This window comes from Balaenoptera physalus (assembly GCF_965194825.1).
Source record: "Balaenoptera physalus genome assembly, chromosome: 11".
Lineage (NCBI taxonomy): Eukaryota > Metazoa > Chordata > Mammalia > Artiodactyla > Balaenopteridae > Balaenoptera > Balaenoptera physalus.
Window position 1 is genome coordinate 64,736,390 of NC_138896.1, and position 21,103 is coordinate 64,757,492.

At 47.7% G+C, this 21,103-nt stretch overlaps 1 protein-coding gene and 1 long non-coding RNA gene across 4 annotated transcripts in view; one reads left to right on the plus strand and one right to left on the minus strand.

The window, feature by feature from the left end:
- Positions 1–21,103, plus strand: part of LOC309637809 — a 201,401-nt gene that overhangs the window by 49,528 nt on the left and 130,770 nt on the right. The gene's annotated exons all lie outside the window — the stretch shown is intronic.
- The window catches only part of GASK1A (golgi associated kinase 1A), a 52,539-nt gene that overhangs the window by 10,545 nt on the left and 20,891 nt on the right, over positions 1–21,103 (minus strand). Inside the window, exons 1-2 of one of the 3 annotated variants that reach the window (XM_082412892.1) lie at positions 11,698–16,465; positions 8,423–9,691 (exon numbers count right to left, since the gene is read on the minus strand). In XM_082412892.1, the coding sequence (XP_082269018.1) occupies positions 8,423–9,646 (1,224 nt within the window). In that variant the 5' untranslated portion in view covers positions 9,647–9,691; positions 11,698–16,465. Of the gene's footprint in view, positions 1–8,422; positions 9,692–11,510; positions 16,466–21,103 lie in introns of those variants that run through there. The other 2 variants (XM_082412891.1, XM_082412890.1) reach the window with 2 other exon arrangements.

Below are 21,103 nucleotides of genomic sequence, written 5' to 3' on the forward strand. Positions count from 1 at the left end.
CCATCTGAAAAAAAAAGTCATTGTTTTGCACCTGATCTCTTATTCCAAAATAACTTCCAGATGGATCAAAAATATATGTAAACACATGGGAGAATTTTTTAAATAACCCTGAAATGAGGATGGCCCTTTAAAACATAATACACTAACCTAGAAATCATAAAAGAAAAACCTGATAATGTAAACAACACTAAAAAAAATTTTAAATTTCTGCACGGCCGAAAGACTAGAAACAAAGTTTAATTGACAATGGAACCTGAGAGAAATATTACAATGCAAATGAAAACAAAAGACTAATTTCCTTAATCTATATAAAGCTCTTAAAGTCATTAAGAAAGAGACCAACAATCCAACAGAAAATGGGGCAAAGGATATGAACGATTAAAAAAAAAATCTAAAAAGAGGCAGGACGAGGGTGAGGCAGAAGAAAGTGCTTCTCAATGTCAGGGTCATGCACAGCAGGCTCAGCACCTGACACGGGCACTCTTAAAATGTTTGCACCTGGGGCCCCTCCCTTGCCTCATGAACTCACTTTCTATTGCTGCATAACAAATGACCACGAGCTTAGTCACTTAAAAATGACTCATTGGGCTTCCCTGGTGGCGCAGTGGTTGAGAATCTGCCTGCCAATGCAGGGTGCACAGGTTCGAGCCCTGGTCTGGGAAGATCCCACATGCCACGGAGCAACTAGGCCCATGAGCCACAATTACTGAGCCTGCGCGTCTGGAGCCTGTGCTCTGCAACAAGAGAGGCCGCGATAATGAGAGGCCCGCGCACCGTGATGAAGAGTGGCCCCCGCTTGCCACAACTAGAGAAAGCCCTCGCACAGAAACGAAGACCCAACACAGCCACAAATAAATAAATAAATGAATGAATGAATGCATGAATGAATGAATGAATGAATAAATTAATTAATTAATTTAAAAAATGACTCATTAACTCAGTTTCTGTGGGTCGGAAGTCCCTCCCGTTTCTGCCGGTTTCTCTGCCCAGGGTCTCAGGCTGAACTCAAGGCGGGGCTACATCTCTTTTGTAACTCAGGCTCCCCTCCTGGGCTCAGTCTGGTTGTTGGCAGAAACCATTCCTCGTGGTTGTAAGGCTATGTTCCCCGAGATCTCAGGGTCCTTCCAGAGGCCGCCCCTCCCCATAGGCAGTTCATAGCGAGGCTGTTTACTTTCTTCCTTGAGGCCCTCAGGAAAATCTCTCTGATGCTTCGTCTTTGAAAGACTCTCCTGATTGGCTCAGGCCCACCCAGGAGAATCTCCCTTTTGATTAACTCAAAGTTAACTGATTAGTAACCTCAACAATATTGTAATAACTTTGTATGGTGACAGATGGAAACTAGACTTATCTTGGTGATCATTTTGTAATGTACAGAAATATCAAATCACTATGCTGTGCACCTGGAACTAACATAGTGTTGTAGGTCAATTATACTTCAATTTTAAAAAAACACCCAAAGTTAACTGATTGATAACCTAATCACTGAAAAGATATTCCATCTATTCACAGGTCTCATTCCTACTCAAGGACAGGAGTTAACACTAAGCGGGGTGGTTATCTTGGAGACCATCTTAGAATTCTGCCCATCACACCTCACCCTAGTCGAGGTCCTGCTTTTAAACGTATGTAAAGATGCTTGATGTCGCCCTTTAAACACCCTTGTCCGGGCGGGCTGTTTCACCCCTCCATCGTTGGCTGCACCATCTGTGCAGGGGGGAGGAGTGCAGCACCCATCTCTTGGGTCTGTTGTAGGACTTGAAGGAGTTCATGTGTGGGCACTCCATAAACGGTAGCTACTATTATACTTCATGTCACCGGCTGGAAGCCTGAGAGGTCGGCAGTGGTCACGGATCTGGGCTCCTCTCTAATTGCCACAACACCTGATGTTCCAGGGAGCCCAAGCCAGAGGAGATGCCATGAACCATAGACTTGAACTCAAAATAAGGAACACACACAGGATCACAAATGACTGAACCCGGATCCCCAGGAAGGAAATGGGCCAGCCTTACCCAGAAGAGACCTAGAAGAAATGACTTTTCCAGAGTCAGTTAAGTCAGCAAAGAGGGCAAGGGTATGCCCTCTATGGCCAAACCGCACTAGATTCGATCCCAGCTCCAACACTTAAGGCCTCGTGACTGTGGGCAAGCTCCTTAGCCCTTCTAAACCTGTTTCCTCACCTGTGGAAAGGAGCTAAAAATACTGTGCACCCCCTAGGGCTGTTATGCATCAACACATGCTAAGTGCTGGCACAGGACCTGATGTGGAGGACGTCAGGCAGCATTTTATGCTGTCATCTGTTCTGGATGCATAAGTTAATTATGTGCCAGAGGCAAGGGCTGGACAAATGACTCTCACATTGTTTTCTGTCTCTAAGATTCTCTACCAGACCCGAAAAGAAATGGAGAAGCCCTTGGGATTCTTTTCAGTCTAGAGGAAGGAGTGGTATTTGAGGAAGCAGAACACAGCAGCACCTAGATAGGAAGTCATACAGAGACCCTGGATTCATTCATTGATTTGTTCATCCATTCATCCACTCATTTACTCATTCAACAAGTGCTTATCTAGGACCAAACCAAGAGCTTGGCCCTGTGCTAGGGGCTGGGGATGTGGTAGTGAACAAAACACAGAGACAGAAATGAACAAATAAATAAAATAAAACTTACATACTGTGCTGGGAGTCAGAAAGGAAACAGATAGGATAGCACGAAGGAGAAAGAAGATAGCAACGGGGAAGTAGAGTCAGGAGAGCTGAGGCCCAGGGAGGAGGAGTCGGAGGCACGTCGGAGCTAGAGGCCCTTGCACCTGAAGAAACTGACCGAGGCCACGTGCCAAGAGGCGGGGCTAGAGACAGCAGACAGGGCTGGATCACGTGGGTCCTTGCAGACCCTGATACCGAGGGCGCTGAGATGCTTTGCCTTATCATAACGAGGAAGTAACACACTCTGATTTACAATCGTAAAAGAGGTATGTTCTCTACCTGACCAGTTGTCTGTGAACTTCAGAGGTCTCCCTCCAACTTCCAGCTGCTGTAAGCTTTGCCCAGGGGCTTTCTCCAAATGCCAGGGAATTAACACCTCCAGGAACAGCCCTCAACCAAAGACCAAGGGGAGATTTGGCTATAAATACCTCGCATCCCTCACCTCTTCGTGGGCTAACTCTGAACGTGTATTTTATACCATTTCTCAGACTTTTCCTGTGGAACTAAGCCCCAGTCGCCCACAGTGGTGACCTGCTTGTTGACACGCCCTTTGTTGGCTGCCTTCCCTCCATCTCACTTTCCTCTTCCCTACAGGTGTTTCCTGGGGTCCCCTTGCAGATGAACCACCACAGTGGAATCCTGGTCTCAGGGTCTGCTTGAGTGAAATGAAACCAAGACATCACTCCGGCTTCTGTAAGGAGACTGGATTGGAGGGGGACAAAAGCGGAGGCGGGGGGGCTTCCCTGGTGGCGCAGTGGTTGAGAATCTGCCTGCCAATGCAGGGGACACGGGTTCGAGCCCTGGTCTGGGAAGATCCCACATGCCACGGAGCAACTAGGCCCGTGAGCCACAACTACTGAGCCTGCATGTCTGGAGCCTGTGCTCCGCAACAAGAGAGGCCGCGATAGTGAGAGGACCGCACACCGCGATGAAGAGTGGCCCCCGTTTGCCACAACTAGAGAAAGCCCTTGCACAGAAACAAAGACCCAACACAGCCATAAATAAATAAATTAATTAATTAATTAAAAAAAAAAAAAGCGGAGACGGGGAGACAAGTCCAGGTAAGAAAAGATGGCGGCCTGGACCAGGTTGGTGGGAGCCGAGGCTTTCTGGGGTCTGGACTTTCCAGAACATGAAGGCCCTTCATAAGCAGAAGCTGCAGAATGACTTCCGTGAGCGAACATGACTCTCTCACAGGCTGTCCGAGTTCTCCACAGCTTCTCACCCAGTCGAGCCAAGCACGTGCCCTCTAAGAGGAAGCAGGGCGTGAGAAAAGAAGCCTGTCTAAAAGGGAAAAATGCAAATGTGCCCAACCCCCCAGCACTTCCTTCTCTCCCTCTGGCCTCTGGGTAGAAGGCCCTCTTGGGTCCAGGCACGACAGCCCTTGGGTTGGATTTGGCTTACGGCGGATGTGATGGTCATAGCTCCTCCCAAACGCGGTTGGCTGTGCCACCTTCACCGTCCCAAGAGGAGGAGGACTTTGTGTCTCTCACCAGAGTGCATGCAACTCTGGCAGCAAGTAGCCCTGGCAGGAAGGCGAGTAGAGCTCTTTGAGCCCCTTCCCCCCAGCAACACACATACACACTCTCCCACCCATCGTGTCCAGCGAGTACAACCAGTTTCTCACTGACCCTCTCTCTTGGTCTTACTTCTCCCGAAGACACAGCCCAGGGTGGGGTGGGAAGGCACCCACTCACTATCAGTCCTTTATCTTTCTTAGAGAAACCAGTTTATTAATCAAGAACACCATCCTGGTCACACCGGCCTGCTGAAACTTGGTTTTGACTTATCATTCACTGGGAGCAGCAGATGCTATCGGTACCCACCCCCGCTCCTTGGCACTCACCACTCCTGTGCATACTGATGGCTTTCTACCGCAAGTGCCTGCAGCTCTCTGCCTTTGCCCCTTTCTGGCTGCAGGAGCATGGACCAGTCTAGAGGTTCCAGGAAGTCAATGCCCTCAGGCGCAGTCTCAACCAGTGATGGCTGGGAGTTAGTGGGTGAACAGCCCAGCTTCTTCGGCCCTTGGGTGGGACGATTTGAGGCGTTTTCTACATACTCCCCCAAAGGTCTCAGCGGGATGGAGCCCCAGTTGCCCACAGCAGTGTCTGGGCACCACATGGAGAGTATGTGGGTTGATGTGAATGGTGTGCACATATGTGGCTATAGCATGTATGTGGCTATGTTCATGTGTAAGTTCATGTACAGTGTGTGTTCATGTACAGTGTGTGTTTTGGGAGTGTGTGTGACTGATTTGACTATTGTCTAACAAGTATTTGCTCCTGTCCCCCTTCTACTCTGAACAGAGTGTACTTCCCTTCCCTGACATTGGGCTAGGCCATTGACTTAACTTTAGCCAAGGGAATATTAGCAGAAGTGACATCAGCAGAGGCCTTAAGTGTGCTTCTGCAGTTTGGTTGAGCCCTTGGGCTTCTTCCACTCCCCATTAGAAGGATTGCCCCAGGTGGTGCTGCCTCTTCAGCCTGGGCTCCAGAATGAGAAACGACAAGCAGACCTGAACCCACAGCTTGGGGCCAAGCTCAGCTGAGCCCAGCTGACCCACAGACCCTGGAGCAAGAAATCAAGAGCTGGTGTCTCAAGCCATTGAGTTTTGGAGAGGTTTGTTACATGGCATTATTTCAGCAATCACTAATGCAGAGTGTTATGGGGGATTTGCAAAGTACAGGGTATGGTTTGTGGGGTACAAGGAATGTGTCTGAGTACAGTGTTTGTGTATTTTGTGTCTGGGCAAATGTTATGTTGTGATACATAAACACAGAATAACAAGGGTTTAGATTGGATGAGACAAAACAGACGAGCAAGCAAACTGCAGAGTGGGCTGCGTGTGGAGTTTGTACCTGGCTTCTGGTCAGAAGGGACCTCAGGTTCCTGGGCTGGGAAACCCACAGCCCCACCTCTCTCCAACTTGCCTGTGGTTTCTAGGAAGGTGGCATCCTCCAGACAGGGCTGTTTGACTTGCCTGGTGTTCAGCAAACCCAGGAAGAGGTAGCACGAGGCCAGCCGAGTTGCGTCTGACCACACACCCAACCTGCGTGTGCTTTGGCTGTTGAACCTTCCACCCCCATGGCAGGGCTTGGCAGCTGGGGAAAGGCTCCACACCACAGCCTCCAAAGACGGACAGAGGGGCTCTGTGTGGGCAGAAAGCTGCTGCGTGCACATCAGCTGGACTGGGGCTTTGCAAGGAGGGGCCTCCGAGCTCAAAGCCCCGGGGCATCCCTGCAAGCACCCCCTTTTCCTGCCCTCATTCATGGCTAGATGAAGAGGACTCTGTGAGTAAGTGGGTAAGCTCTGGAGTCAGACCGTCCAGGCTGTGTCTCAGCTCCACTAGCCATGGCCTTGGGCAAGTAACTTAACCTCGCTAGGCCTCAACTGTTCAACTTTAAAATAGGGAGAAATGTAGTATCTCTCTAGTAAGGTTGCCATGAGGATTGGATGAGTTAATTCCTGTAAAGTGTTGGAGACAGTGCCTATTTATTATTGAGCTTGGGCCACCCACCAGGCGCTGTATGAAGTGCATTATGTGAAGGATCTTGCATGCAGAAACCACACAAGGTCAGTGTTATCATCTGATGGAAGCCGGGTTCCCCCAGAGACAGACCCTGAGACAAGAATTCAAAGCAAAACCAGTTTATCTGTGAGCTAATTCAAAAACACAAGCAAGGAGTAGGGAAGGGAGACAGGGAGGGCCAGCAATGACCACTGTGGGTTAACTAGGGCTCGGTCCTGGTAGGGGACTGAGAGACATATGGAATACGCACCACAGAGCTACGCCAGTCAGGGAGCCGGGGCTTTTACACACCAGCTCCCATCAGTCACAGGAGGGCAGCTCCTGGAGGGAGCATGACCAGCTCTCCCAGTTTGCCCAGGACTGTAAGTCTGTGGTCTGGGAAACCCCTCCATCCCAGGCTAGATGGCAGGTCACACTGTCTGGAGGGCATTAATTCCCAGTCCTCAGCCTGTCACACCCTGGGCAGAGCAAGCCCGAAGATGCAGGTGCTGGCAATTCAGGGCTACCAGGTGCCCAAGGGCATAAGGTTGGGACACCCAGTCCCATTTAGAGGTGAGAGAAGTGAAGCTCAGAGAGGCAAACTAATCTTCTCAGTATCACACAGTGGCAAGTGGCCTGTGGGCAGGGGGTTCAAACCCAGGTCTGCCTGATGCCAAAGCCCATGCCAAGCACCAGGGCCCACACTCCTCCCTCCACAAGGGCAGCCACGAGACAAGGACTAGAGCAGCTGCGAGTATCGTGGGAGCCCAGCTAGTCCGGTGACTGGAGACCAACATCCACAGGCAGACAGGTAACATCCAAGCGTTTGGGGGTGGGTGTTAGACAGTTAAGAGGTGTGGTCTTCAGCCAAAAGGAGAGTCTGGCAGCCTTTAAAGGGGGCAGCAGCTACTCAGCTCAGGAGGATTCCTGCCACATGGCAATGAAGGCCCCATGTTACTAAACCATCCAATGTTTCAAAGGAAGGGGGATTTTCATGAGAAATCTCCAAAGTATTAAATGTGGTCTGAGAATTTTCTAAAACACATTTCGAACCAACCTTACATGGACCAAAGAGGGCGCATCAGTCCCTGGCTACCTGGTTATGGCACTGAACTTGTTTGGTGGTGCGTCCACTCACCCCAGTAGGTAAATTTAGGGCTAGTATTGATCTCTTTCCTCAACAGGGGTCCCTACAGAAATGGGGGCTGGCTTAGTGTGCATTTAGCACACATATCCACCTGCTTTGCGCTCTAATCGTTTTTTGTCTTTCTTTCTGGCCACATTTCCCCACTCGTGTCTCCACGGCTGACATCCAGCTCACAGGTCCTGGAACAGCCACACTGGCTATTCACAGGTCACTTAGTAAATAGCTGGTGCCTGCAGTCCCCCTGTTAACCCCTGGGCCCTGACCGCCAACCCCTTCTCCAGGACCCCCGAAAACTCCAGGGTTAACTCCTGGCCCAGCAGGGACCTCAGCTGGCCCTGTGGCTTCCTTCTCATTCTTCAGGGCCCAAGCTGGACCAGTATCATCCCTTTATCTCTCCCCTCTCCCATTCTGTCTCTCCTCCACCTAGACTTTCTTTTTCGAATTATGCAACCATCTTGAATCCTTCTTAATTCAAGGATAAAACATTACAAACAGTAGCGTGCTGATAAATATTTAACAACCAGCTCTCAGGGAATAGGGAGGAGTCCTGATTTGTAGCATTTGCCGATTCCCTTGGTGTAAATACTCCTACGCTGGCCAATTTCAAGCTACCAACATGGATGAATGTGGAGCTAGCAAGAGATATGCAGTAACTCAGCATTATGTAGTATTTACTAGGTAGATGCAAAAAACCTCAAGAACTCAGATAATAGTACAATGTAAAATAATTATGAAGTAATGAGTTCGGAGTATTTATTACCTTTGTTTCTAATATAACTTATTATATTGTGAGCTTATATAATTTAAATTTTAACAACGCCTGTGTTTCACAGCCAGGTCATAAAATTCCTGAAATTCTTGTGAGCCGACATGAGCTCGTTCCAGCACACCACTGGATGAATGAACTCAGAGGCAGAAAAACAACAAAAACGGGTGCTTGGTGATCAAAAGGCAAGGACTAGGGGGAAAGTCACCGTCCATCCTCAGGTGGACAATTCCGGCGTCTCAATTCACCTCAAATCCCCTACCTCCACTGCTCCCCACCCCCGCCCCACCTGGACCCACTTACCTGCAGCAGGAAGTCGAAGAGTGCCAGGCGTGCCCACTCGGCATGGTGGATGCCCAGGCACGGGGCCTGGTCTGGCTGGCTGCAGTCACGTGCCAGCAGGGCCTGGTACTGCAGCCAGCCCAAGGCCAGTGAATTCTGGTCATCATCTGGATCACCCAGGTGCTGAACGTCGGGTGCCCACCAGATGACGGGCCTTGCGCCACCGTCCGTGTAGCGGTAGGGCAGCAGGGGGCTGTGGAAGCGCCTGGCCACGGCAGGTAGGCTCCGGCGCAGCCCCAGCACACGGTCCACGTGGAAGGCCAGGACCTCAGACAGGTCCCCAGGCCTCTTGATCAGGCCACAGAGCCCCTGGGAGCAGAGGTGGCTGAGCCCCGGAGACAGGTCCTGAAGGGCACCCTTGGCGGAGAAGCCAACCTGCAGCACCTGCCCGTGGCCAGGGACCCTGGCTTTGCCCACCACCTGCCCCTGCGCCAGCAGCTGGAGGGTCTGCACATCCTGCTCTGTGAGCCACGGGGGCACCTGCTCGCTGGTCCTCAAGCCACTCGACAGCCTGGGGGTCTCAGCGTCACACCACACAGATCCTTGCAGCTCCCCAACAGAGCCAGGCCACTGATGAGCCCCCGTGGCCGGGACGGGATCCCCTGCTTGTCGTCCACCAGTCAAGGCTCTGTTCCTCACTCCCAGCAGATCCCCGCCTTCTGCTGGATGAGGCCGGAGGGTCGGTCCAGCAGTAGCTCTCCAAGTCTGTAATGCTGCCATGTTGTGTCCTGCGAGGGGGCCATCTGGGGTGCCCGTCTCACTCTGTGCCTCCCAGAGGGGACCACTGTGCCAGGGGAGGTCCAGGTCTTTGGCTCCTGGACCCCTGACCTCATCTTCCCTCAGGAGCACCAGATGCCGAGTACTGAGTCTCAAATCTCCTGGAGGTGCCAAAGTAATGCCCCTCTTGACCCTCCCTGGACGCCTGCTGTCCACGCTCCCTCCGTGGCCTTGCTCCTCAGCACACACCAGGATGGAGCTCCCAGGCAAGGCCCAGCCTCTCCGGAACCTCAGGTTTCTTGCCCGCTGCCTCCAGCCGGAGCTCAGAGCCTGCCTGCTCTGGGGGGCAGGGGCACCAGTTACCCGCTGGGGCTCCACGGGACCAGGGTCTGGGCTGGCGGCTGGGTGCTGTGGAGGGAAGCGGGTGACAGTCACCACAGACAGAGCCATTAAGAGGCAGAATGCCATCACCAGCCGCCTCTTGCCACGCAGCTTTCTCCAGAGCCAAGATGCCTGGGGGACGGGGCAGAAAAAGAAAGCTTAAGACCTGCGAAAACATCAGCCCTAACCCACAAAACAACAGGACGGTGGGTGAAGGAACATCTTGGGTGAACGAAGCGGGAAAAGAGCAGAGCCAGGTGGAGTAGCACCTAGCTGTCCTCAAGAGAGGCACGGGAGCCGCCAACTGCGCTCCTGCTTCAGAGCTCAGCCTGCTTCGTCTCCGGGACAGCCCTGGCCGATGCCTGCAGGTAGATTAGGCTTCTCCCCTCTGAATAAACTGCCATTATGACTCTAGTCACCAAGCACACCAAGAGCCTTTCCCCATCTTCCCCCACCACTAAGTGCGGCCCCTGTCATTTCACCTCCACGTGATCCCACTCTGCGGACCTGCAGTCGTCTCCCACAAGCACGCTCTTCCCTTTTCCGGGGCACACGGCCGCCCAGCTACAGATGACCTTGCCCGGCCTCCCTAGCAGCCAAGTGTGACCCTGGGACTAAGTCCTCGCCTATGGCCCAAAGCAGCCAAAAGGAAGTTGGCTGCCCCGGCTTTCCCCTCTCTGGGCACACAGGTGTGGCAGTGCCAGCTCCACACGTCTTGGCAAGGACACACCCTGGGGCAGTGAGTTTTCAGCATGCGATCTCTGCACCAGCAGCATAAGCATCACCTGGAAACTTGTCGGAAATGCAAATTCACAGGTCCTACCCCGGAACCACTAGATCAGAAACAGGGGCGCAGCAACCTGTGTTTTAACAAGTTCTCCGGGTGATTCTGATGCTTGGGCACCGTGGAGCCACCAGAAGGAAGGAGCTTGCATGACCCCATGGGAGCAGAACTGGCAAAAGCTGTTTAAGCCACTGTATTTTGGAGCCCCCCTAACTGTGAGCCTGAGGCGCCATCTCCATCCCCTACAACACCCCAGCAGCTACATCAGTCCAGGCACCCTGACCCCTGACCAAAGCTGATGGGGCCATCCTGGACCCTGATCTACACTGGGCCAAATAGCTCCTCAGCCCCAACCTTGCCCCGGGAACAAAGGCTTGTGACAAGTCAGCAAGCTTGGCTTGCTCTGCTCGTGAACTTGAGATCAGGGGCACATGGCTGCCCAGCTAACAGTGACAGCAGCGGCCATATGCTATTGAGAGCCAGTCTGCAGGGAGAGAGAAGAAACAGCTGCAAACCAGAAATCCAAACAGGAGCGAGCACCTGCCCAGCTTCCTGAAGCTTCTGGTTCCAGACCTGACCTGGCCCAGCTCTCTGTTCTTCTTTCACTGGGTGGATTTAGCCCATTTCCATTACTTGAGATTCCATACACGTTTAGTCTTTCTTCTGTCATAATATTTTATGGTATATTTTTTGTATTTATAATTTTTGAAGTCTTTCACTATGTTTTCAGTTATGTTTACTTTGTTTTGTGGTGTATATTTCTTATAACATTTAGGAAATTTTGATTTGGATCCTAATGATTACCTTTATGATTATATGCCCTTAAATGTCTAGTTCTTTAAACAGCAGCTCTTAAACCCTAGTAAGAATAATCATAAAATTATTTCCTTTTCCCCCATTCCCTACCATTCTTTTGCTATTCAATTTTAATCACTAGTATTATCTTTTTTAATGTTTTCCTTTGTACAATTAAAAATGCTTACATTTCTACTATATTTTGTCAGCTTTAAATGATATTCTTTGGTCCCCAGCTATTATTCACAAACAGCATGTTTATTCTTTCTCCCACTTTTCCCTCATTCACCTTCCAAAGTTTTCTATTTGTGTCATTTCTATATTGTTAGCATATAAAACATGTCCCTTCTACTCTATTACTCCAATACTCACATTTGTTCGGTCTTAGTTCTTCAGTTAAATATATTCTTTGCATACGCCTGTTCCCTTTTGCCCTAGTTTTCCATTATTTCTTGGTTGACTGAAGTTAAAACTCCATAATTTTCTCAAGAAGTACTCATGGGTATAATAGTCTCTGGGTTCTTGCATGTTCAAAACTATTTTTCTATAGCATTCATACCTGAAAGAAAGTTTGGCGAGATATACAATACTGCTCACAGTTTCTTTCTTGGAATAGCTTGTAGGTTCTGCTCCACAGTTTTCTAACATCAAATGATGTTGTGGAGAAATCTAAGATGAGACTGGCTTTTTACCCTGCCTCGGAGCCCTAAGAATCCTTTCTTTTTCTTCCCTTTTTTTTTTTTCATTTTCCCCCCAGCTTTACTGAGGTATAATTGACAAATAAAATTGTGTATATTTAAATTATTAAACATGATGATTTATGTATAGATTGTGAAATGATTACCACAATCAAGTTAGTTAACTCATCCATCACCTCACACAGAACTTTTTTTGTGTGTAGTGAGAATGTTTAAGATATACTCTCTTTGCAAATTTCAAGTATACAATACTAGCTGGTCACCATGCTGTACATTAGATCCTCAGATCTTATTCATTTTATAGCTGAAAGTCTTTTTTTTTTTTAGATTCTACATACAAGTGATACTATACAGTATTTGTCTTTCTCTGTCTGGATTATTTCAGTTAGCATAATGTCCTCCAGGTTTATCCACGTTGTTGCAAATGGCAGGATTTCCTTCTTTTTTATGGCTGAATAATATTGCATTGTATACGTGTATGCATTTTCTGTATCCATTCATCCATCGAAGGACATGTAGGTTATTTCCATGTCTGGGCTATTGTGCATAATGCTGCAATGAACATGGGAGTGCAGATATCTCTTCAAGATTTCTTTTCCTTCAGATAAATCCTCAGAAGGGCTCCTCCAATTTCTGTTTGGGGTTTCAGGGGTCCCCTCTCTATAGAGTATGCTTTTTGTGCCCTGTGTTATGTTCCCCTGGGACCCCGACTGATTCCAGCTGCCCTCACAGTGGACAATCCCCCCACCTCAAGCCCCGGAGCCATTCCCTGCCTTCTTGCCCACTCTCAGGGAGGCACAGAGGAAATTAACACCTTTGGGGACAACCCTCAACACATAGGTGACAAAAGTCAGTGGGTAAATAAATGCCCAGCCTCCATCCTTCAAAGGGACAATTCTGAGAGGCATTCTATATGATGCCACAGGATATGCCCAGTGGGACTGAGCCTCTTTTCTATAAAACAGATGATCTTTGTCTCCCCCTAAGATGCCTTTAGCTGATGATCCTTTTGAAGTGAGAGTCTAACTTTTTGCCTTTATTAGATATATTTTAATATGATCTTTATTACTATTTAACACACACACATACGTGTAATACATGCATAGATAAGCACTGTGAAAAACCCAGATAACACAGTTGGTCCTCCATAATCATGGGTTCCACATCCCCAGATTCAACCAACTGCAGATCCCATTATTGATGTTAACTTTTCAGTTGTATATGAGTTATTATCTCCTTTAATCCTCATAACAATGTAGGGAAATGGGAATTATTCCATTTCCTATTTTACAGATGAGAAAACTGAAAGGTCCAGAGTGCTAATTTGCCCAGAGTCAAACAGCTGGCAAGAATACCAGTATTTTTAATTAAAACTAAAAGTAGAAATGGCCATGGACAAAGAAGTCTGTTTGGTTTTGTTTTTTCCTTCTACAATAAAAAGAAAACTATGTTTTCAAATTGGATTCATAATCTGGATTCTCAAAGTTCCGGATACCACTAGGGAAAAATAAATCATCTTTTAAAAACGTTTCAAGAAGACAGACTGTTTTGATCCTTCTCTAGGCCTCACTTGGCTTCAGACAACCTGGGGAAAGTTGGCAATTGTGCAGTTGTGCAGAGAGAAAGGTTCAAAACGGCCATGAGCAGATGTCCCTGTAGGGCCACACAAGCAAAGCTTTTGGGAAAAGAAAAGCTGCTTTGATTGAACTGTAAAAACATCCTCTGGAGAGAAATATTCAGCTGAATAATAAAGAGCACTTTAGAGAAAGTAGTAAAGAATAATGCACAATGTACTAGAAAGTTCGCTGGTGGAACCCAACTGACCCCACTGCTACACACTGGCCAGTGGAACCCGCCTCCAATTCTCCCATCCAAAACACACGCACTGTCTCTTGCGACGCTGGTGGCAGTGGGGAAAGGAGAATGGTGTCTGGTTCTACAGTTGCTCTGTTTCTCCTTCCTCCTCAAATCTCACCTCCCACCCTTTCACCAAGACTCCCCGCCTTAACTTCTCAGAGAAGATGCCCACTGGACCAGCAGGCACATCCGCTCACAGCTGCAGAGGAATCGGGGTGAAAAAAGAGAGTAGCCAGAAAAACTTTGGCGAAGACACATTTGAGTTCTAGATTAGCTTGTGCCCTTCTGGGTTGAGTTACAATGGGTGAGATACACAACCACTCTGCCCCATTTCCTCAGTTATAAAATGGGGGAGAATGAGATAAGTCCTCCCTCCAAAGACTGGCATGAGAAAAAAGTGAGTCAAAATATAGAAAGGACACACTACATAGTTTGGTACATTTACATGGTGGGATCAGGGTTTCTGTCCCCACTTTCTGAACCCCCTCTATTTTTCTGGGATCGGAAAAATTTCCACCACCACCCCTTCCTGGGTTTTGGCATATTGCAATGGGGACATTTGGGAGTACAGCTCAAGGCAGAGACAGAAAGAGAAACTCTTTCATCATAAAACCACAAGCATAAATTAGGAGGAGGCCACCTGGGCAGTGAGAAGGGTCTTGCCCTGCAGAGGCTCCATCCAAAGATAATCCAGGATGGAACAGGAAGGAATCACTTGGCTTAAAAGTATATGGGAGGGCTTCCCTGGTGGCGCAGTGGTTAAGAATCTGCCTGCCAATGCAGGGGACACGGGTTCGAGCCCTGGTCCGGGAAGATCCCACATGCTGCGGAGCAATTAAGCCCATGTGCCACAACTACTGAGCTTGTGCTCTAGAGCCCTCGAGCCACAACTACTGAGCCCGCGTGCCACAATTACTGAAGCCTGCGCACTTAGAGCCCACGCTCCGCAACAAGAGAAGCCACCGCAATGAGAAGCCCGTGCACTGCAACGAAGAGTAGCCCCCGTTCGCTGCAACTAGAGAAAGCCCGGGCGCAGCAACGAAGACCCAATGCAGCCAAAACTAAATAAATTAAAATTTAAAAAAAAAAGTATATGGGAAGTTGAGGAGAGAAAGGGTGGGAACCAAGAAGGATGTACGCACAAGGCCTAAAAGGAAAAGACTGAGATTTTGGCTTCCCTAACAACTGTAGGAAGGGGACCCAGGAGACTAGTAAAGAGCCCGGTCCACTGAGAAGCTGCGGGCTGTGCTGGGCTGGACACAGGAGCCGCCACCAAACTCCCCATCATTGCCTCCCTCCATACAGGGTGCAGGCAGCTCTTAAACATGAAGTGAAAGACAGTGTCACTTTTGGAATCATGTGGACCATTTCTTTAAAGTCTCTATTGAATTTGTTACAATACTGCTTCTGGTTTTTGTTTTGGTGTTTTGGTCACGAGGCATGTGGGATCTTAGCTCCCTGACCAGGGTTCGAACCCGCACCCCCTGCATTGGAAGGAGAAGTCTTAACCACTGGACCGCCAGGGAAGTGCCCACTGATGGAATCATTTGTTCACTATTCTTTCCTCCTCACCCTGCCATGGCTTGACTGAAGATGGAATACACTTCCTCACCCACTGTCTTTGACCTCGGTCGTGTGACTTGCTTTTGCCAATGGAATGTAAGTGGACAAAACACAGGCCACGTCCTACTGGAGGCTTTAAATGTGCTTGTGGGGTGTTTGCCACCTTGCAAACTTGTCCTCCACCATGACAGGAGCATGTCCCAGGCAAGGCACGTGGAGCAGACCTGAACTCAGTCCCCAGCCTGGACCTAACCCAGCCACCCCCTACTGGGCCCAGCATACCGACAGCCCTGGAACCAAGATCAGGGTGTATGCTGTTGTAAACCATTGTGATTGTGGGGCTGTTTGCTATGCAGCATGATCACAGCAAACCCTAACTAATACAGATCCTTTGGTGATTTCTTTTGGGCTCAATGTGTGCCCTTTGTCAGAAAACAGTAAGGCAGTTTAGCAATGTAGTGCCCTTCCCTTGACTAATAAGGGCATGGTGGTGTCACTACAGATGCACGACAGGCTCTGACGACGATGATGGTGCAACCTGGTCATGGACACATCCTGTGAACCAGTTTCCCCCGTGAGATGGGCAGATGGCATGGAGGACGCCTTCTGTCAAATGAAAACCAGAGCGGTCTTCTGAGAAGAACTTTTTGGAAAAATTCCAACATACACTGGTGGCCTCTGCACAGACACAGTTTGAGAAACTAGAACATTTAGAGAAAAGGACTCGATTACAGTTAGTACTGTAATCACCAGCAGGAGACTTTTTCTCATTTCTAAAGGGCCACAGGAAAAGGAATGCTCTTCTTCTTTGGGAGAATTAGTCAGGACTTGGCCTCACTTTGGGGCACCAACTCTCCCTTCCCCAGACCACCTCCCAGAACACCCTGCTGTAAACCCTGACATCCCAGGCTCATCAGATATGACTTTCACCGGCTGCTGCACAGGAACGAGCTGGCAGGGACAGAGGTAAAGCCATATTTTCTCAACTCCCGGATGTCAAAAAAAGACAGCGAAAACCTGGTCCTCCACTGAACTGCCTTGGCAGGTGGGATAACATGCAGGGCAGGAAGGTGGGGAGAATACAGAGATCGCATGTTCCTCTCCCCATCACAACAGACAGAATCACAAAGCCCTTGTACAGTGTTTCTTGGTGGGAGTTTCCTGGGTGGGAGAAGGGGCAGAGGGAAGTCACATGGGGTGTGTGTGTGTGTGTGTGTGTGTGTGTGTGTGTGTGTGTGCACGTGTGTGTGTGTAATAAAAATCAAGTTTGGCTCTAGTTCTGGAGTCATCACTAAGGTGTGACAGCCCCTTCTGTTCCATCCCCCGACCTCTGCCCTCTACTTAGCAGCCCCCACTGGCTGATCACTGATTCATCACTACTCAGACTCTGGGTGAGACTGGCAGAGATTCTGCAATTTGGAATTTCTGTTCCATTTTTTAAAGACCAGTTAAATAATTTTCGTAACAAAACCATGGCTCGGGTGAGAGGGAATACATAAGCATATTTTCAGAGGGCTGGATTAAAACCACATGTTGGTCCTGTGAGTAACACTGCAGGCTGGACCTGCTCAAAGTCTGCTTCCCTTGGCTGAACCCAGAATCAGGCCCTAGGCAGGGGGAGCTGGGCTGGCGCAAGACTCTGGGGGCAAAGGCGACAGGCGCAGCCAGTTGGACCCTCCAGGCACAAGGCGCCCCTCTCCCAGTCAGATCTCTGGGTCCTGGGAGGCCGGAATTGTTCGTGCTACTGTGGACAGAACCCCAGGCTGCCTGTCTCCTAAGCCACCACCCAGCCAGGCCCCTTGCTCAGCTCCATTGGAGAGCTGCGATTTTCCTTCCACATCAGCAACTTCAAGACAAGAAAGGAACTTTTGCCCCTGTAATTTCTGGTCCGGCCAATCTCTAGGCAGGGGAAACCCAAAGGAATGATAATTAACATTTATTCAGTGTTCACTATGAGCCCGAGACTATTTGAAGAACTTTACTTCTATTAATTCATTTAATCTGTATGCCAGTCTTGCGAGGTAGATATGAGGATTACTAACCCATTTTACAGGTAAGGAAAACAAGGCATAGAGAAATGAGGTGACCCCAACTTCACAGAGGACAGTGTCATGACATGAACCCAGGCCATCTGGTTCCAGAGCCAGTGACCTAATAGCTGGGTCACTCTGGAAAGGGGCTGCTACCCACAGCCCCTGCTCCAGCCCTGATTCCAGAGGACTGCACTGGGTCTCAGGGGTGGGCCCTGCTCTCAAAGGTTTAGCTCTTTGGGATTGGTCAGTTCATCTGTAAAGTGAAGCTTGAATGAGATCAACGGTAGGTGACAGCCTTTTTGCACTGGGACAAGTTGAGGGAAAATAAAATGTTTTCAGGCTACATTTATTCTTCTTTCAAAATGAAAATAACTTATTGTGTTTCATGCTGTACTTTATTAAATAGAAGAATATCAGTGAGAAAATGCCACCATTTGACCCACTCAACTCTGGGCGTACTTGAGAGGTAACATCAGAAGCGGGTTTCTAATAATCTGTTATCCTCAAATTAAATCTAGGGCTTGACTCAAAACCACGCAGGTTCTATGTCTCCTGCTCCATCGAAAAGAAGATGGTGCCCAAGTTCCTTTCAGCTCAAGCACTCTCAAGACTGTAGCCAGGAAATTGAACATATCTGACTTGAGAAGTGACTATAGCAGATCTTATTATCAACAGCCACTTACCAAGCATATACCATGCCCCAAGCACACTCAAAACCCCACAAAGTATGTACTGTAAATATGATAAATTTACAACTATAGAAATTAAGATTTACAGGCTTCCTGACTTCAGGCTATACTACAAAGCTACAGTAATCAAAACAGTATGGTACTGGCACCAAAACAGAAATATAGATCAATGGAACAGGATAGAAAGCCTAGAGATAAACCCACGCACCTATGGTCAATTAATCTATGACAAAGGAGGCAAGAATATACAATGGAGAAAAGACAGTCTCTTCAATAAGCAGTGCTGGGAAAACTGGACAGTTACATGTAAAAGAATGAAATTAGAACATTCTCTAACACCACACACAAACATAAACTCAAAATGGATTAAAGACCTAAACGTAAGACTGGATACTATAAAACTCCTAGAGGAAAACATAGCCAGGACACTCTTTGACACAAATTGTAGCAATATCTTTTTGGATCCATCTCCTAGAGTAATGGAAATAAAAACAAAAATAAACAAATGGGATGTAATTAAATTTAAAAGCTTTTGCACAGCAAAGGAAACCATAAATAAAATGAAAAGACACCTACAGAATGAGAGAAAATATTCACATATGATGCAGCTGACAAGGGATTAATCTCCAAAATATACAAACATCTCTTACAGCTCAATATCAAACAAACAAACAAACAATCCAATCAAAAAATGGGCAGAAGATCTAAAAGACATTTCTCCAAAGAAGACATACAGATGGCTAAAAAGCACATGAAAAGATGCTCAACATCACTAATTAGTATTAGAGAAATGCAGATCAAAACACACACCAATCAGAATGGCCATCATCAAAAAGTCTACAAACAAATGATGCTAGAGAGAGGGTGGTGAAAATGGAACCCTCTTACACTGTTGGTGGGAATGTAAATTGGTACAGCCACTATGTAGAACAATATGGAGGTTCCTTAAAAGACTAAAAACAAAGCTACCATATGATCCTGCGATCCCACTCCTCGGCATATATCTGGAGAAAACTGTAACTCGGAAAGATACATGCACCCCAATGTTCATTGCAGCACTATTTACAATAGCCAAGACATGGAAGCAACCTAAATGTCCATTGACAGAGGAATGGATAAAGAAGATGTGGTACTTATATACAGTGGAATATTACTTAGCCATAGAAAAGAATGAAATAATGCCATTTGCAGCAACACGGATGGACCTAGAGATGATCATACTAAGTGAAGTAAGTCAGACAGAGAAAGACAAATATCATATGATATCGCTTATATGTGGAATCTAAAAATATGATACAAATGAACTTATTTACAAAACAGAAATAGACTCATAGACATAGAAAACAAACTTACGGCTACCAAAGGGGGAATGGGTGGGAGGAGGAATAAATTAGGAGTTTGGGATTAACAGATAACACTACTACATTTAAAATAGATAAACAATGAGAAACTACATTCAATATCTTGTAAGAACCTATAACAGAAAAGAATCTGAAAAAGAATATATATATAGATACATATATATACATATATATATAACTGAATCACTTTGCTGTACACATGAAACTAACACAACAGTGTAAACAACTATACCTCAATTTTTTAAAAAAATGAAAATCTCTTTTCATTACCTCTTCACCTTTCCTTAATCTGCCCAAGTAAATGCTCTCCTTGGCACACCTGAAGTAAAGCATTTTGAACACATAAAGGCACTACAGGTATTCGGCCTTGGGGGATTTATGGCAGAGACGGGGGCTAAAGGTTCATGATGGGGGATAAATTGAAGCTCTCCTAAGGCTCAGATCTGAATCTCATTCACCCCAAGCAAACGAGTCCATGGCTCTCTGCCCAGGTTCTGCCGCTTAGCTTTCACAGCATAACTTCAGGCACATAGTAACCTTGTGATGTGATGGAAACTTCCTGGTTGAACAATGGCAATAGCTAGTGCTAGAGATAGAAATGAAGACCAAATGAAATCTCAGAAAGTGATGGTTCTCATTCCAGGGGAAGAAAAGAAACAGGGGGGAGAGCCCCAGAAAATACAAGCTCTAAAAACAATAAAGAGAAGAATGTTACATTTCGAGATAGCAGACATCGATTGTCCAAATGAATTCGCCACACCCTCATGAAAATACGAAAAGCAATTCAAGAAATTGTTTCAGCAAAGGCTTCAGCCAAAATAAAAATGATTTTTCAAGAACTTTAATAGAAATTGAAATTTCAACTCTTTCCACCCACTTGGCTGCATTTTATTTAGGACATAAAGGGCTGTAAGGTGTTTTCAGATTTGGGGATTTAAGAAAGCCTAGGGGACTTCCCTGGTGGCGCAGTGGTTAAGAATCCGCCTGCCAATGCGGGGGACACGGGTTCGAGCCCTGGTCCGGGAAGATCCCACATGCCACAGAGCAGCTAAGCCCATGTGCCACAAATACTGAGCCTGCGCTCTAGAGCCCACGAGCCACAACTATTGAGCCCACATGCCACAACTACTGAAGCCCGTGCACCTAGAGCCCGTGCTCTGCACGAGAAGCCACCGCAGTGAGAAGCTCCTGCACTGCAACGAAGAGTAGCCCCCACTTGCTGCAACTAGAGAAAGCCTGCGCGCAGCAATGAAGACCCAATGCAGCCAAAAATAAATAAATAAATAAATAAATTTATAGAAAAGAAAAAAAAGAAAGCCTAGGAAGTGGCCCTTGCAAGCATTAGAGCTCTACTGGAGGACACCGCCTGTCAGGAGGGAGGCTCCGGCTGGGTAACACCTGAGCATGGGTTTGCCTTTTCAGTCTCCATCGTTCACTGTAGTGATTTCTGTCAGTGGCAACTGAGCTGTTATCTACAACTGCCTGGAAACCAACATGTGACTAGAGCACCATGAAGTGGAGGACACTGGGAGAGCCATGTGATGTCAGGCACTTCTGAGACCCTCAGGGCACAAGTGTGGGGATTCAAGGTACCTAGGGCAGGAGGCAGGCAACTTCCTCCAAAGGGACAGTGTAGGGCTGAGGCATGGAAAAGTGTTGCTCCCCAAATTCTGCTACATCACAATCTTACCCTTTTATTCTGCGTACCCCAATAGGGCAGGCACTGGGTCAGGAAACAGGGACACGAGCATGAGGAAGGCTTGG